General features: G+C 42.9%; 2 protein-coding genes across 2 annotated transcripts in view; both read left to right on the forward strand.

The window, feature by feature from the left end:
• The window catches only part of LOC135547226 (mitogen-activated protein kinase kinase kinase 20-like), a 49,072-nt gene extending 46,616 nt beyond the window's left edge, over positions 1-2,456 (forward strand). The window contains exons 18-20 of the mRNA XM_064976021.1: positions 5-79; positions 781-934; positions 1,073-2,456. Coding sequence (XP_064832093.1) covers positions 5-79; positions 781-934; positions 1,073-1,794 — 951 coding nt within the window. The 3' untranslated portion in view covers positions 1,795-2,456. The remainder of the gene's footprint in view (positions 1-4; positions 80-780; positions 935-1,072) is intronic.
• An 88-nt stretch (positions 2,457-2,544) lies between these two features.
• On the forward strand, positions 2,545-5,890 carry LOC135547228 (cell division cycle-associated protein 7-like). The gene is made up of 10 exons (XM_064976024.1): positions 2,545-2,723; positions 3,490-3,633; positions 3,750-3,869; positions 3,989-4,213; positions 4,305-4,379; positions 4,513-4,686; positions 4,851-4,985; positions 5,109-5,258; positions 5,369-5,505; positions 5,606-5,890. The coding sequence occupies exons 1-10, from the start codon at positions 2,703-2,705 to the stop codon at positions 5,634-5,636; spliced, it is 1,212 nt and encodes a 403-aa protein (XP_064832096.1). The 5' UTR covers positions 2,545-2,702; the 3' UTR covers positions 5,637-5,890.
• The last annotated feature ends 10,243 nt before the right edge of the window (positions 5,891-16,133 follow it).

A 16,133-nucleotide genomic window follows, 5' to 3' on the forward strand; every position in this document is an offset into this window, starting at 1 on the left:
GCAGCCTCCATTTGTGATGGACAAATGGGTAGTTGGACTATGGGAGAATGAGGTTGTTGACTGCATTGTAAATTATGAGGTGAGTCAGCCCAAACACTGCTCTAGGAGCAGGGCCCTAGGGGACCTACCTCCAGGTGGTCCACAAAAGGGGGAGAGGGAACTCTCTGGGAACTGTGGGGGGATCTTGGAGGGTTGGTGGCCTGGTGGTTGGGAGCTTGGGACAGTGGCCGATAGGTCGCTCGTTCGGGTCACCGTTGTGAGACCTGTCGACGTTGACCCTGGTTGCTCCTGCGTGTCACTCTGGATGGGAGTCTGTTACATGACTGAATGTAATGTAAATATTGAGTGGCTTCACTGTAGGTAGATTGTATGTTTTAATATTCAATAAACATTTTAATAAATAATACAAATACATAAAACATTTGCAGTTTTATAGCTTCTCTCATGCTATTTTACACATTTTGCAATGAGGTTGAGAGAAAAGTTTGATGTTTTAAAGCTAATTTCCTGCAATTCTACACATTTTGCCATGGGGCAGAGAGAAAAATGTGCAGCTTTAAAGCTAATCTCATGCTGTGCTACACATTTGCCATGTGGCTGAGAGAACATTTTCTAATTTTTAAACAACATTTCTGCAATTCTACACATTTTGTCATGGCTTCATCTGTACTGTATGGTGTGCCTTTAAAAATGTAATACATTGAAAATTCAATTTGACATGTAGCTAGATGTGTTCAATGTTTAAAATCCCCTACAGTGATCGTTGTGTCCCTATACTAGAACGACGTGAGATCACCCAGGTGTACGAGACATAGCCATGCAGTGAGGTGGAACCCCACCGGTGGACGAGATGAGATCAAGACTGTAGAGCTGCTGATAGAAACAGCTCAGTTAAACATTGAAGGAAACCCCAGAAGCAGATCAAACTCAAAAGGTCACTTTTTATGGTGTTTTGGATGCAGATTTTATTGACAAATGATCCATTTAGAGCTGTCTTAAATACAGAATGCACAAAATGTATGCACACATCTATGTAGCCAACCCTACCAGTGGATGTTCTTTCTGCTTCCAGATGTGGATCCCAGATGGTTGTACAACCTGAGACAGAGGCAGCTGAAGAGCCAGTCAGCAGCACAGCAGCATGGTGCCCAGACCCCCACCGGAGGCTCAGAAACCCGCACCCTGTCTCAGTTCCTGTCTGCATATGGAGATCAGGCCTCTTCCTACGCTGCAGCAGTGCGGAGGTCTCCCAACAGCCCCCTCTCTCCCTGGTGCTCCCGCAGCTCGTCCCCTACCGCAGGCCTGTCCGCCATGCTCTCCCCCCTCTACCTGGGGTCAAAGGGCAGCAGCCCATCCAGCACCACCTCAGAGAGTCCCTTGGAGCGCGAACGCCTGCTCAGTGCCGGGGAAATGCAAGGTTACCACAGGCACAGAAGCTACATTGACAACTCATTGAGTGCAACAAGGGGCCACAACAGAGACACGTGGTCCCATACAAGGGGCAACTTCACACAGAATAAGTCAAACAGAACCTCACAGCAAATGGGGAGGCCCCGGACCAATAATTACAGTGTAGCAGGTCAGAACCGAGCCAGGGTGATACCGGGCATATCGGCGGTGGTGGAAAACCTCACTACAGAGCAAGAGGGAGCTCAAGTCAGTGAGGGGGGATGGATCAAAGTGGAGCGCCAAAAAAGGTTACCTCGACAGGACAATAAACAGGCCAGAGGAAGACAGAGGAGAGGGTGTCGAGGTGGCCGTGGTGGACGAAGCGGAGAATCATTTGCTGTTTGAAAGTGTTAACATCTCTTAACAGACATCAGGATTCCTTTGAACATTCACCTTCACACAACTTCTATATATACACATTTTCTCTCTGGGGGGGGATCTTTCTATGTTATTTGAGCTAGGGAGAATTGTGTTTTAGGGAATGCACACAATTCAGTCTTTTTGGGCAGATTTCTGAAATGTACTGTACGCACTCAAATATTTTGGGGATTTAGCATCTACATATCATTTGTAGTTGTATTTTGTGGACTATTGTACATAAGCCTATTGTAAATTGTATAGTCTACATTGTCCTAATCTTTTTATATATGAGATATACTGTATAGCTAGATAATTATTTTACTACAATAAAAAAAGTTAATCTACCTATTGGATTCATAAATGGAATAGGTGTTTATTTTTAAATAGTCTATAACTATATGTTGGGTAAAAAAAAGGATAAACATTACATGAAAGTTCAAAGTATTATTTCATTAAACAAGGAAGCGAAGACAACACCAGATGGAAAGGACGCGGGAGTTTTTCTATAAACCCGCCCATTTAAGCAAATGTAGACCTTGGGATATCGCGCCACTGCTTAGTTCTTGAAAGGTTAGATGTTGGTGGATCCGTATATGACATAATGTTTTAAAAAATGTGCACAAAAATAAAGATGTCCACCAGCAGTATTTTCTAAAGACTTTTTTCAAATTTTATGTGGCGTATATTTGTGGATTATATTTGTATTTTAGACCGTCTTTTGAAACAAAAGTTTATGCACCTTTCAGGACACTTTCCTGGCGCGGGAAATTTCTCAGCCAACATCTGCTCGTCCGAATTTTGGTGGGGTTTCTCTGTATTCATAAAAGGACTGCTGAAACGTGTACTTGAGTTTTGACTGAATTTCTTTGCAGAAAACTTTTATAGAAAACAAAATGCGTCCATCTGGCTCTAAGGTAATGAATGTTTCTTAGAGTATAATATATTTACCTTAATATATCAAACAATAACAGGGTAATTTATGTATCTTATTTTATAGCTCCAGAGAATGTAATACTAAGTAGCTAGCAAAAATTCTGCTGTGGTCAACTTAACGTTTGGCTCTTATTTTCTTGCTCACATTTTAGTAAACCTTCGTTACTTTAAGCAAAAGCTGCTACAGACTGCCTAGATCTTATTGGAGTTGCAATGCAATCATTGCTTTGCTTCAAATCCGGTATCCTAAGGCTTAACGTTACCTAGTTACCATGTAGTTGTCAATTGAATCTAGCCAGTTTGGATGTTATAACATTTTCAGTGGCTACTATCTAACAGTAGTTATACAACATAGTTTTGGCACACAGATTTTAGATTTTATCCTGGCAAAAGTTTTGCCATTTAAAATGTCGTTTTTGGCCACCACAGTAAGTAAATCGTACCTGGCTAATCACACTCCTTTTATATAGCCACCTAACGTTAACTAGCTAGCTTCAATGACCTTGTAAATTATACATTTGTGTCAATGTAGCCTTGATATGGCTTAACTATGCTAGCTTCCATTGTTGAATCTTGCAGTCACATCTCTATCACCATAGTTATTGCTGCTTCTATCCTTGTCCAGAAGGGCGGCAGTGTGCAGGCAGTTTCTAAAACTACTAGTACTCACATTGTTCACGTATCTATGGCCTGAGCTTCCAGTCGATCCATTCAATTTTTCCTGACTTGCTCATCTTGTCTCTCCAGCGTCAGCAGGCCCCCCAGCCCCCCTCCACCAGGATGGGATTGCGGAGTTTCCGTAATGTACCTCTGGTGCCCATGGAGACATCCTCTTCTTCATCCGATGACAGTTGTGACAGCTTTGGCTCTGACGGTGGCTTTGCTAACACGGTAAGGCAAATAGCCACATTTCACCCCGATTACAATCAGTGTTTGACCATATTCACTCATCGAATTAGTTATTTGTTGATGAAGCTAACTGAAGGTTGTGCTTTCACTTTCCACAGAAAAGTAGCTTCAGAGAAGCGAAGAAGGTGGCGGAGAGAGCCAAGGTGTTTGAGGCCAGCTCGGAGGAAGACTCTCTCAGTGGGTTTGAGAATGCCTTCAGCAGTGAAATGAGTGCCATGGTGCGTTTTTTTTTTTGTATTGATATTACGAGCTTAATGTTACTATGCAATGGTGGCTACTATACACACAAAAACACATTTCAGAATGTGTGCTCAGACAAATGCTCTGTGTACTTCAGAGAGTGGACTCTGACTCTGAGGAGTCGGTGACGCCGGGGAAGAGGGCCCGCCGGTCACAAACTCTGAAAGTGGCCATGAAATTCCCTACCAGGAGGGCCAGCCAGAAGAAGAGTATTGCAGCAGAGCCCCCTAAACAGCCCAAAGTCGCTCCCAAACAGACCACTGGGGAGGGAGACAACTTCATGGACAAGAGAGCGCTTAACATCAGGGAGAACAAAGCCATGGTACGACACAATAATTCAGAGAAGTCGTTGTGGCTGTAGCTTGCCAAGGGACATTTGAGTGCTAATTGTTATTTCCGTTTATTTCGTTTAGCTTGCAAAGCTGATGGCAGAACTCGACAAAATACCTGGCTTCCCTAGAAGGACGTCCCTGCCCATGATGAATGTGGTGAGTGAGACTAGATGGAGGATATGGCTGTCCTATAAAACACCTATTCAGGAAAGATTTTAGTAGTGATGAAATATGCTACAACGATTTACATTTTTGGGCTGTAGTTAATGCGTGCTTGTTTCTTCTGTAGCCCTGTCGCACCCCTCGCCGGTCTCAGGGAGCCCCTGGACCCCGCAGGAGGAACCCTGAGCGTACCTCTCGGCCCCACACTCGCTCCCGCTCCCTGGTGGACGGCCCCCCATCAGAGGAGGAGGAAGAGGAGGACAAATTCAGCCTGGTGCGCAGGAGCTGCTACTACGAGGAGGTGAGTGACGCCCACATCCTTGTTGACCTCTGCGTTTGTTTGGTAACGTCAAATAAAGCGGCATTTTTTTTTTCTCCCACCATTTCCTGATCTGTCCTTTCAGAAATGGTGAATACCGAACTCCGGGAATTGTCAGTTTGGTTTATACATTTGTGTGTTTACAGAAAGCGCCCCGTCGGCGCAGCTACAACGGGGTGCAGGCCTTTCCTCATGTGGTGCGGCCTGTGAAGGACATCTCCCAGAGTGAGCTAGATCTGATCGCAGACAACGTGCGGGAGAAGGTCTACAACCGCTCCACTGTAAGTTTCCGTTCTCCTACAGTGGTTCTCAAACGGCTGTCTTCAGAGTTAGGTTTCTGTTAATTAAGTCACGTTCATACAGCCACGTTCACCAAATTCACCCCTCTAATGTTCTTGCTGTAGGGGTCCACTTGCCATCAGTGCCGGCAGAAAACGGTCGACACCAAGACCAACTGCCGTAACCCAGAGTGTGTGGGGGTGAGGGGTCAATTCTGTGGCCCGTGTCTCCGTAACCGCTACGGAGAGGAGGTCCGAGATGCCCTGTTGGATCCTGTAAGTGCTGCACTCTTCCTATCCGAGCCCTCAGACAGTCCATCTGATTATTTGAGTGTTTTGTCAAGAGAATGCCGTCCCCTGGTTGACATCGCCCTGATCTCTTGCAGGAGTGGGAGTGTCCGTCGTGCAGAGGGATCTGCAACTGCAGCTTCTGTAGAGCCAGAGAGGGTCGCTGTGCCACTGGAGTTCTGGTCTACCTGGCTAAATACCACGGCTACGACAACGTCCATTCTTATCTCAAGAGGTAAGGCTTTCTACTTATGATGTAAAACATTTGTCTTGCAGTCGTATTAGTACTTTGACTGCTACTGTGTTGGGAATTAAAAATGTCTGTCTCTCTGCAGTCTGAAGAAGGAAATGGAAGAGGGCCAGTAAACCATGGAGAATAACCGGATTCGGAACCTGACTGACGATGTTGTGATGTGGCTTTTATATTCCATAATGCAAAACAGTAGATTTTTCTATTGCTCCTGATTCTGAAAATGTTTACATTGTTTTAAATGTGTACAGTTTTACTGTCAATTATGTGAGCGGTATGCTTATACTGTGATGTTTGCCTGTGACATTCACACTTTTAACCTGTAAGTTTGGATAAAAACTATATGTATAAATTGGTTGTCCTCTGTTAATTGTACTTGAGTCGTCCATTTCTTTGTATAAGAAACTTAGCTTTAAACTTCAAGTTTTATTTGCTGATTTTAATAAGTCTCAGCTAGCCTGGGAGTGTTCATCTGTTTGTGCTAACATTCCACAATGTTTGGCATCTGACACGGGAGTAAAAGGAGTGGAATGTTGGCGGCAAACCGGTCTGGATTTCAGGCTAACTAAGCTGTTGGAGTATGTTCTCTCTTCCCAATGTCACGTGGTTACTTTTGACTGCCCAGTAGTCCACCATTGTACCCCTGAGGTGGTGAGGGCTATTTCCTCCTGAGCAGAGACAAACTGATATACTACAGCGCCTGGTTAAATCCTTCATTAGATAACTGTCACTAATGGTGTGGAAACAATTAGCAGTCTGTAATGGGAATCTCAAACCTGTAAATCATTTGTCCTGTTTTATCTCTTTGTTGCTCTGGTCTTTTTCTCTCCTTTAATTTCCCAACGATGTTTTACAGTGCAAATGGTAATGTTTTCAGGTGTCACTCGAGTGGCAATGGGGTTATTGCCGGTATTTTCTGTTCAGTGTGTGTAGTACTACACAGGAAATGCCGTGAGGTAAATCTTGGGTGGTTCGTTGCTATTCAGCCTTTGAGAATGTACTTAATTTGACCTGCACCATTTCCTGTGAACATGCTCTCATTGACACTGACACCTTTTGAAATTACAGTCCACACGTGTTTTTGCTAGTTTGGTAGGAGACTTTCTCTCTTATTACAAGAGTTGCTACTCTTAATTCGGAGTGCACTGCTTTGTTCTCTTTTTGGAAATGTTGCCCTCTTGCCCAGCAGGGTTTAAAGAAAGATGCATGTTTGGTCACAACAGTTTGTAGTAAGTAGTCCATTGCGTTCTGTCATGTGCATTAGAAAATGGCTTTGGCATGCAGTGAGGCTGTAGAAAACATTTGGGAGACCTTTTCACACAAGCTGATCAGGCTTCCAATTTTGTCTGAATGGCATATCAGAAAAGTAGCTTTTTATCTGAAGATGAGCAAAGAAAAGAACAGAGTGTTCTAATTCTTAACTATTCTCCACAAAGCCATTCATTATACAGTGACACTGTTCTTAGGTCCTCATCTCCATTCCTTACAAACATTTCCATCACATCAAATGTGTAAAATATATTCTCCCCCAGAAACACATTTTTCAAAATCTATTATTAGCATAATAAAGATGCACTTGAAAATACTGGTATTAAATACCAATGATCATCCACTTTGGGGGTGATGAATATTTAGGGAAATAATTGTTTACGACGCTCAAGCATTGAGCTGATCTGGTAATCAGGCTATGAAATACAATATTTATTCATTAGAGCGGATTTAATGAGGCCTTGCGGCGCTAATTATGAAAACCAGTGTAGCAGTAAATGAGTAGCGCACGGTGGCGGGCTGTCGGGTACCTGTAAGGAGGGAAATGGGGGTTGAAGTGCCCTGAGTGCCATGCAACACTGAGCAACACAGAGCCACAGCCCTTCCCTGGGCCTGTCAGTCCAGCCCCCAGCACTACATCACTGGACCTGGAGACAGCACACAGATGGGCCCTCAGCCCACTATGCCTTGTTCTGCTTGGGCTGGAGGAATCAGAGCGGTAATGATGACAACCTTGTTACATTAATAGCGATAGTGATATGTGGTGGTTGAACTGTGAGCAGTGGTGCTGGGAGTAACTTTATAGAGAATCATCATGCAGTTTTTCAGATTACATAGAATGAGTTCGCATGCTGGGCTTTTTTCCGTTGTTTGATTGATTGATATTTTCATTATGGCTGCAGGGTTGCGAAATTGCTGTTAATTTCCTAGTGTCCTGTAGGTTTCTAGTGATTGTTGTGTAGTCAGAGGAAGGACAGCTGACGAAATGGAACACACGGGGCATTATCGCAATGGGATCTGTAGGTCAAAATCAACAGATTAATTACAATGTAGAATACATCTGTCAGGCCTCCGCAATAAACACCCCTTTTCAGCTCGGTGCCTAATAACTAGATTGACATGTCGTTCTATGTTAGGAGCTACAGTAAGGCCTGGGTCACACAAATCAAATCAAATTTTATTTGTCACATACACATGGTTAGCAGATGTTAATGCGAGTGTAGCGAAATGCTTGTGCTTCTAGTTCCGACAATGCAGTAATAACCAACAAGTAATCTAACTAACAATTCCTAAACTACTGTCTTATACACAGTGTAAGGGGATAAAGAATATGTACATAAGGATATATGAATGAGTGATGGTACAGAGCAGCATAGGCAAGATACAGTAGATGGTATCGAGTACAGTATATACATATGAGATGAGTATGTAAACAAAGTGGCATAGTTAAAGTGGCTAGTGATACATGTATTACATAAGGATGCAGTCGATGATATAGAGTACAGTATATACGTATGCATATGAGATGAATAATGTAGGGTAAGTAACATTATATAAGGTAGCATTGTTTAAAGTGGCTAGTGATATATTTACATCATTTCCCATCAATTCCCATTATTAAAGTGGCTGGAGTTGAGTCAGTGTCAGTGTGTTGGCAGCAGCCACTCAATGTTAGTGGTGGCTGTTTAACAGTCTGATGGCCTTGAGATAGAAGCTGTTTTTCAGTCTCTTGGTCCCAGCTTTGATGCACCTGTACTGACCTCGCCTTCTGGATGATAGCGGGGTGAACAGGCAGTGGCTCGGGTGGTTGATGTCCTTGATGATCTTTATGGCCTTCGTGTAACATCGGGTGGTGTAGGTGTCCTGGAGGGCAGGTAGTTTGCCCCCGGTGATGCGTTGTGCAGACCTCACTACCCTCTGGAGACCCTTACGGTTGAGGGCGGAGCAGTTGCCGTACCAGGCGGTGATACAGCCCGCCAGGATGCTCTCGATTGTGCATCTGTAGAAGTTTGTGAGTGCTTTTGGTGACAAGCCGAATTTCTTCAGCCTCCTGAGGTCGAAGAGGCGCTGCTGCGCCTTCTTCACGATGCTGTCTGTGTGAGTTGACCAATTCAGTTTGTCTGTGATGTGTATGCCGAGGAACTTAAAACTTGCTACTCTCTCCACTACTGTTCCATCGATGTGGATAGGGGGGTGTTCCCTCTGCTGTTTCCTGAAGTCCACAATCATCTCCTTAGTTTTGCAAGCACAACGGTAAAGCCAGAAGAGTACATTAAGGGTTAAGGGGGACAGAGATATCCTCAGTATTCTTTTCTGTGATTCCTTTAGCAGGCAGACGGGAGTTTCTAGACAATAATATTCCCCCCCCCCCCCCCCCCCCCCCCCCCTCCCCCTCCCCCCTCCCCCCTCACCACCGTGTCCTGTAAAGTGGAGCGAGAGTCTGCTGCTGTTGAGTCACGGCGGCGAATGATTCCGGGTGTCTGGAGGCTTATGACGTGTTTCTTACCTCCGGCTCCAGAATGTGCGCTGATAGAAAAAAAAAACGTTTGGTCCAGGTGTCACAGGGAAATTATCAAAGAAAAAAAAGCTGCCTGCTCCATCTTGGAGGAAATTGCAAACACACCTTTAACAAAGGAAGGCATAAGTGCATTCGCTGCTGCCTTCAAAGGGAGCGTGATAAGATTACATTATAAATAGACAATTCTTCTCAGAGGGGGAAAAACACATCAGGCAGCTAAACAATTGTGTTATTTCTGCTTCCTTAAAGCTAACTTGTTGTTTACCCATGGAGCATTTAAAGCAAATGTTCAATGTCACGAATAGTGTCATTTGGATATGTCTGATATAAGTGATGCATCTATAAGGGAATTTCTGATGATTGACAAGGTTGTCCATCTCACAGCTAGGCTATATTACTATATACTACACTCACCTTTGACCCTCTCCTCACCAAAGCCACCCTAGCAGCTCTATCTATGATCGCACATGTAACACAAATGATCCTTGGATGTCATTGCTCCACATCCTTAACCCTACATACCTGCTTTTTCTTTTCTTTTTCAGTTTAGACAGACATAGCATGGCTTCTCACACCATCGCTGGGTTTCGACTGTTTGATTTCTATCGATTCACCTCATCTGATGGAAGTTCCCCAATACATTGTTCCCTTCACTTCCTAAAGGGGGAGCTCTAATGCAGGCAACTCTGGAGACAGCCTGACATCTTCTGACGGCTTCAACTTTCAGTGACTGTTCCACAGAGTTAGTGGAGGAACAAGCATCTTACCATTGAGTTTGTGGTAATGATTTTACCTGCAAGTACAGACAAATTACAGATTCATTTGTCTTTAGTCAATGAAAGAAAACACATTCACGGAGGTGTCGCCAATCCATGTGTTGTCGGCCATGTACATAGCAAAGTGTATTCCATACTGATTCATTTAGACAACCGTTTCATTGCTATAGCTTATACCCTCAATACACAATGGAATAGAGCTGAGGAGGAGAATGACTAGTCTGGGGTGTTTGTCCCTCACGGTCTGTCATCCTGGTGAGGGCTTCATATAGACAAACGGGCTATAGCCAGGGCCCGAGAGAATGTGATGACATTGTCAGTGTTCCCATTAAATTCTTGAGGAGCAATAGGGCGATAATGGAAGTCCTGCCTGCCACTATGACCTGGCAAAGGGAGGGGCTAATTATGATGCGGGGGAAGTGCAGGGCCGTAATGTGTAAATCTAATCTTACCTTAAGTGAGAACTGGTACATTTGATTGATTTTATTGAGATCATATAATATGAAGAGGAGCTTACAGCCATGAGTTTGTGGTGCTCATGTGCTTCATTAATTTTTACTTCATTAACTCTCTCCTCTAGAGCTGGCAACACAATTCATTGCTGGTCATGAATCCAGAGCACAGGCAAATGGACAGCAGCGTTAGACACAGACAACAGTGCAATGGATACACTGACTAACAGTGCATTTTCACATAACACGATAGGGGCGATGAAACAATGGAGCCCCGTTCATTTTCAATAGAAGGGAAGGGTGCGGGGGACCTTTCGGGCGATGGGAGCGTGAACAGAGCGGGACCAAAGTTGGGGAAAGCGCAACTTTATGTAAATACTCTGCGATATCGCAACGCTATTGACCAATCGAAGCTCACTATAGCTTCCAGACCGTACTGCATTGGCTGTTGATACCTAGAACTCCCTAGCCTGCTTGCTAGCACGCGACCACCAACATGAGGGCGAAACTAGAGCGGCTATCCGAATGATCGTGGTATGTGGAAATCCCCTCTAAGGATTCAATCCGTATTGCGGAAGTACTGCGGAGGATCGCGTTAAAATGTAAAGGTCATTTCCAAATGAGTTGACATATGTAGCTTTTACCCTGAATGCAGTCTCCGCAAACACGGGAACATTTCCTTTCAATTTCAACCCTGCTTTAACGTGGCTCTTCCACTATACAGATTAAATCCAGCTCACAGTCCAATCAAAACACAAACACGTGTAAAATACAGAACCTCAGAGGCATTTTGTATTTCTGCCTTGCTTGCACTACAATTCATCCATGTCTTCGCATGCGGAAAACATGTCCGACAAACAAAGCCTTCTTTGCTCTAGCTCGTCAAAGGAACCATTTTCTATTCAACTGTAGAAATGATATGATCCCTCTCGGTTATTTTGTAGGCTACTTGGAGGTTTTTGAATAACTTTCTTTAAACTTTCACTGAATGTCTCAAGACTTTTAGTAACATTGCTAGCTTATTATGGGTTATTCATGCAAAAAACATTGTTTTATTGTGACGCAGCATTAGTGAGAGTTGAACCTATAATCTGTTGGTCTCTACCCATTGAATTAGTCCTTTTTGCCACCAGGACGCAGCCAATGTGCCATGTTTTTGTTGTTGTTATACATACAAAGCTGTTCATTTTAGTCTATTTAAACAGACCCCATCGCAAAGGAAACAAGCACAAGATCACACCTGAACATACTTAACAAGATAAGAGGACAGAGCGCATTTTGTTGATGCTGAGAACAGAATGTTTATGTTTTTGAAATTACATTCTAAAGCTGTGTTTTTTTTAAAGAAAGTTTCCTTAATGCTGTCGGAACAATTTGAGAACATGACTTTAAAATACAACCACGAGGAAACATGTAGGAAACGTTTTGCCGAAGTACTGAAATTCCCACAGAAGAACCTTGTTTCTTAACGCTCTCTGAACAGTTTGAGAACACTCCCAATGTCAAACCAGTTGGAGCACGTTCTCAGGATCCAAAATTGAAGTGAAATGTCGCCGCGTTTGAACTTTTAGGACACGTTCTCTGTTAAAGTAATGAAATTTCAAGAAGATAAAGAATGTTCCAAAGCCCAGGAGCTATCCTGCACCATTCCCAGAAAGTTGTGGGAAGGTTGCATGACAAATAACCATAGGACAACCACTCTCTTACCAAGAGCTAAGAAACATATGGTTCTCAGGACATCATGTGCTAGCTGGATCTTGTCTTGCCTGAAGAAAAGCAGACCATAAATGAATGAATCACGTATGAACCACCAATAATTCAAGGTTGTGGATACACGGAGCTGAAAAGACAAAACAAAGTCACGTTTCTTATGAGTTTTCTTTGGTTTACTCAACATCTATTTGACATCCAACTGTCCCTTTTCCCTGGGCAAGGATTTCAACCATTCTCATGGCATCCCCTCCTTTTCAATGGACCGTTTGTTTAATATTATAGTCTTAAACCCAGCAATATAAATCAGTCACGAAAGCACCTGTGCACGCTTCTCTGCCCTGTCATATCCACTCTCTCTATTAACCCATGGAGGTTGACTATACTGGTTCACAGGGGAGAAGAAAGGAGAGAGGGTGTTAGAGAGTGACTTTTAGATAGGTCCATTGTGACCTTGTAGATTGACCAGCAAAGCGCAACAGCTGGACATGCAAGTCTTTTGAGTCCTGGATCTGATACTTGACCTGGAATATGGTATAATACAGGAGAATGGATGTCTTTTCCCTGAAGAACATGACACTGGAGAGAATAGTGGGGTGGAGTGGGGGTGGTAAGATAGAGAGTATTGGCTGTGTCGGGCGTACGGTTGGAGCACTTCTGCACTTCCAAAGTTTCTGCTTTTCAAATTAGCTCTAGAACTGCCGTCCGCCAAGAACGTCATGTGACACGTGTTTGACCGCACGCGCCAAAATAATTCTTCTGTCATGGTTGTTAGCCGACTTTCAAGCAATGTTGCCACGATCAGTTGACAAAGTAAACAGTGAAAACGTTTGAGGTAGCCACTCTAAAGTAGAATTCATGGGAGAGAAATAAAAGAGCTCTTAAGACAATTAGCACCAGAGACCACTCTTTAATCTCAAGATTGTTCTCACCATTTAAAAGCAGCACAGATGGTTTATTTTATCGTTGCGAAACAGAATGAACAAACACTCGACTGGATATGATTTGGTTCCCTCAATGTGCATTTCCTTTAACATGTCTTTCATTTGTTCCTACATGTCTGTATTGTTCTGACCCAGCTGGCCTAACAAACCTCCTGTGTCATCATCCCACAATACACATCCAAGGATTGTTCCCATGAACCAGCGTGAGAGATTTGGTGTCCATATAACACTGTTGTAACCAAGCTCTCGAAAACTCTTCTCCGTATGCAGGGTTTTCAGCCATTACATTGTAGGGTTTTCAGCCATTACATTGCAGGGTTTTCAGCCATTACATTGTAGGGTTTTCAGCCATTACATTGCAGGGTTTTCAGCCATTACATTGCAGGGTTTTCAGCCATTACATTGTAGGGTTTTCAGCCATTACATTGCAGGGTTTTCAGCCATTACATTGCAGGGTTTTCAGCCATTACATTGCAGGGTTTTCAGCCATTACATTGTAGGGTTTTCAGCCATTACATTGCAGGGTTTTCAGCCATTACATTGCAGGGTTTTCAGCCATTACATTGTAGGGTTTTCAGCCATTACATTGCAGGGTTTTCAGCCATTACATTGTAGGGTTTTCAGCCATTACATTCCAGGGTTTTCAGCCATTACATTGTAGGGTTTTCAGCCATTACATTGTAGGGTTTTCAGCCATTACATTGTAGGGTTTTCAGCCATTACATTCCAGGGTTTTCAGCCATTACATTGTAGGGTTTTCAGCCATTACATTGTAGGGTTTTCAGCCATTACATTGAAGGGTTTTCAGCCATTACATTGTAGGGTTTTCAGCCATTACATTGTAGGGTTTTCAGCCATTACATTGTAGGGTTTTCAGCCATTACATTGTAGGGTTTTCAGCCATTACATTGCAGGGTTTTCAGCCATTACATTGTAGGGTTTTCAGCCATTACATTGTAGGGTTTTTAGCCATTACATTGTAGGGGTTTCAGCCATTACATTGTAGGGTTTTCAGCCATTACATTGCAGGGTTTTCAGCCATTACATTGTAGGGTTTTCAGCCATTACATTGTAGGGTTTTCAGCCATTACATTCCAGGGTTTTCAGCCATTACATTGTAGGGGTTTCAGCCATTACATTGCAGGGTTTTCAGCCATTACATTGCAGGGTTTTCAGCCATTACATTGTAGGGTTTTCAGCCATTACATTGTAGGGGTTTCAGCCATTACATTGTAGGGTTTTCAGCCATTACATTGCAGGGTTTTCAGCCATTACATTGCAGGGTTTTCAGCCATTACATTGTAGGGTTTTCAGCCATTACATTGTAGGGTTTTCAGCCATTACATTGTAGGGTTTTCAGCCATTACATTGTAGGGTTTTCAGCCATTACATTGCAGGGTTTTCAGCCATTACATTGCAGGGTTTTCAGCCATTACATTGTAGGGTTTTCAGCCATTACATTGCAGGGTTTTCAGCCATTACATTTGCCCACATTTGGCCAGTGGTGGAAAAAGTATCCCATTTTCATACTTGAGTAAAAGTAAAGATGCCTTAAAAAAGGAAATTACTCAAGTAAAAGTCACCTAGTAAAATACTACTTGAAGTAGAAGTATTTGGTTTTAAATGTACTTAAGTATCAAAAGTACAAGTATAAGTCATTTAAAATGTCTTATATTAAGCAAACCAGATGACACAATTCTCTTGTTTTGTTCATTTACGGATAGCCAGGGGAACAGTTCAACACTCAGACATAATTTACAAACAATGTATTTGTTTAGTGAGTCTGCCAGATCAGAGGCAGTAAGGATGACCAGGGATGTGTTCTCTTGATACCGCAAGGAGTAAAATGGAGTAAAAAAGTACATTATTTTCTTTAGGAATGTAGTGAAGTAAAAGTAAATGTTGTCACAAATATAAATAGTACAGTAAAATAGAGATACCCCAAAAAACTACTTAGTTTAAAGTATTTTTACGGAAGTACTTTACACCACTGCATTTGGCTTTGTGTAAACGACAATTCTGGCACGGTGTTTTAACATTTAGAAAACTCAATAATCATCGCTTTCAAAGTGGTTTTCTAAAAACATATGTTTGTTATGTTTCCGAAACAGTACCACAAGCGATGCATGTTAACTTTCAGACCAATCGTCAGGGCTCTTAACAAAAAGTCCTTGTAAAGGGAGATTCACCGTCACACGTCCATTTGTTTTGTACCACATGCTGCAGCAACAACATAGGGTTTGGCACCATACCAAGGGGCTTTCTCCAACACAAACGTCTAAAGAAATGAATAATTACATTGACATGGTTATACATCCATTAGCCAGTAGCCTATGTCACGGATTCACATATTGACTGTTTAAGCTCCCTAATATAACTTCCTGGAAGCATGTTCCCAGAAACATCCCAAAGCTATGATCATTTAAATAATGCATTACATAAAAAAATGAACCCTGTAATTCCAAAATCTGAAATTTAACCCTTGAGCTTGGTTGCTTAACCAAACATGCTTTGGCTGGTTAGGCTTCGTCGCTGAGGAAATGTCTGGCTCACAGATTACATTTGTTCTCTCCAGAGTCAAGAAAGGCACAAAAAAAAACAATTAAGTGTCTGCATCACATTTCACTGTATGCCACTTAACACAGTATTCACATCATCGGGGCAATTGTCTGCAGAGGGCTATGAGACGACAGTCATTACTTCCCAATGTCTCAGAAAGATGGCATTGTCATTTTCCTGATTTTGAAACGTTTCAATTAAGCTGCAGATACACATAGTGGTGTGAGACTTCTGGTGTTGTCTTTTGTCCTGTCCCTGTCTTGAATATGGAGGGTAACTGCTGTTGGGCTAGAGGTGGGAGGAATCGCTGGCATCCAATGGGTTTCTCCTCCCAACCTTCCCTTTTCAAAACAAGGTGAGGTTCAAAAAAAGAAGTTTCTCTACA

Source organism: Oncorhynchus masou, chromosome 10 (genome assembly GCF_036934945.1).
Source record: "Oncorhynchus masou masou isolate Uvic2021 chromosome 10, UVic_Omas_1.1, whole genome shotgun sequence".
Taxonomy (NCBI): domain Eukaryota; kingdom Metazoa; phylum Chordata; class Actinopteri; order Salmoniformes; family Salmonidae; genus Oncorhynchus; species Oncorhynchus masou.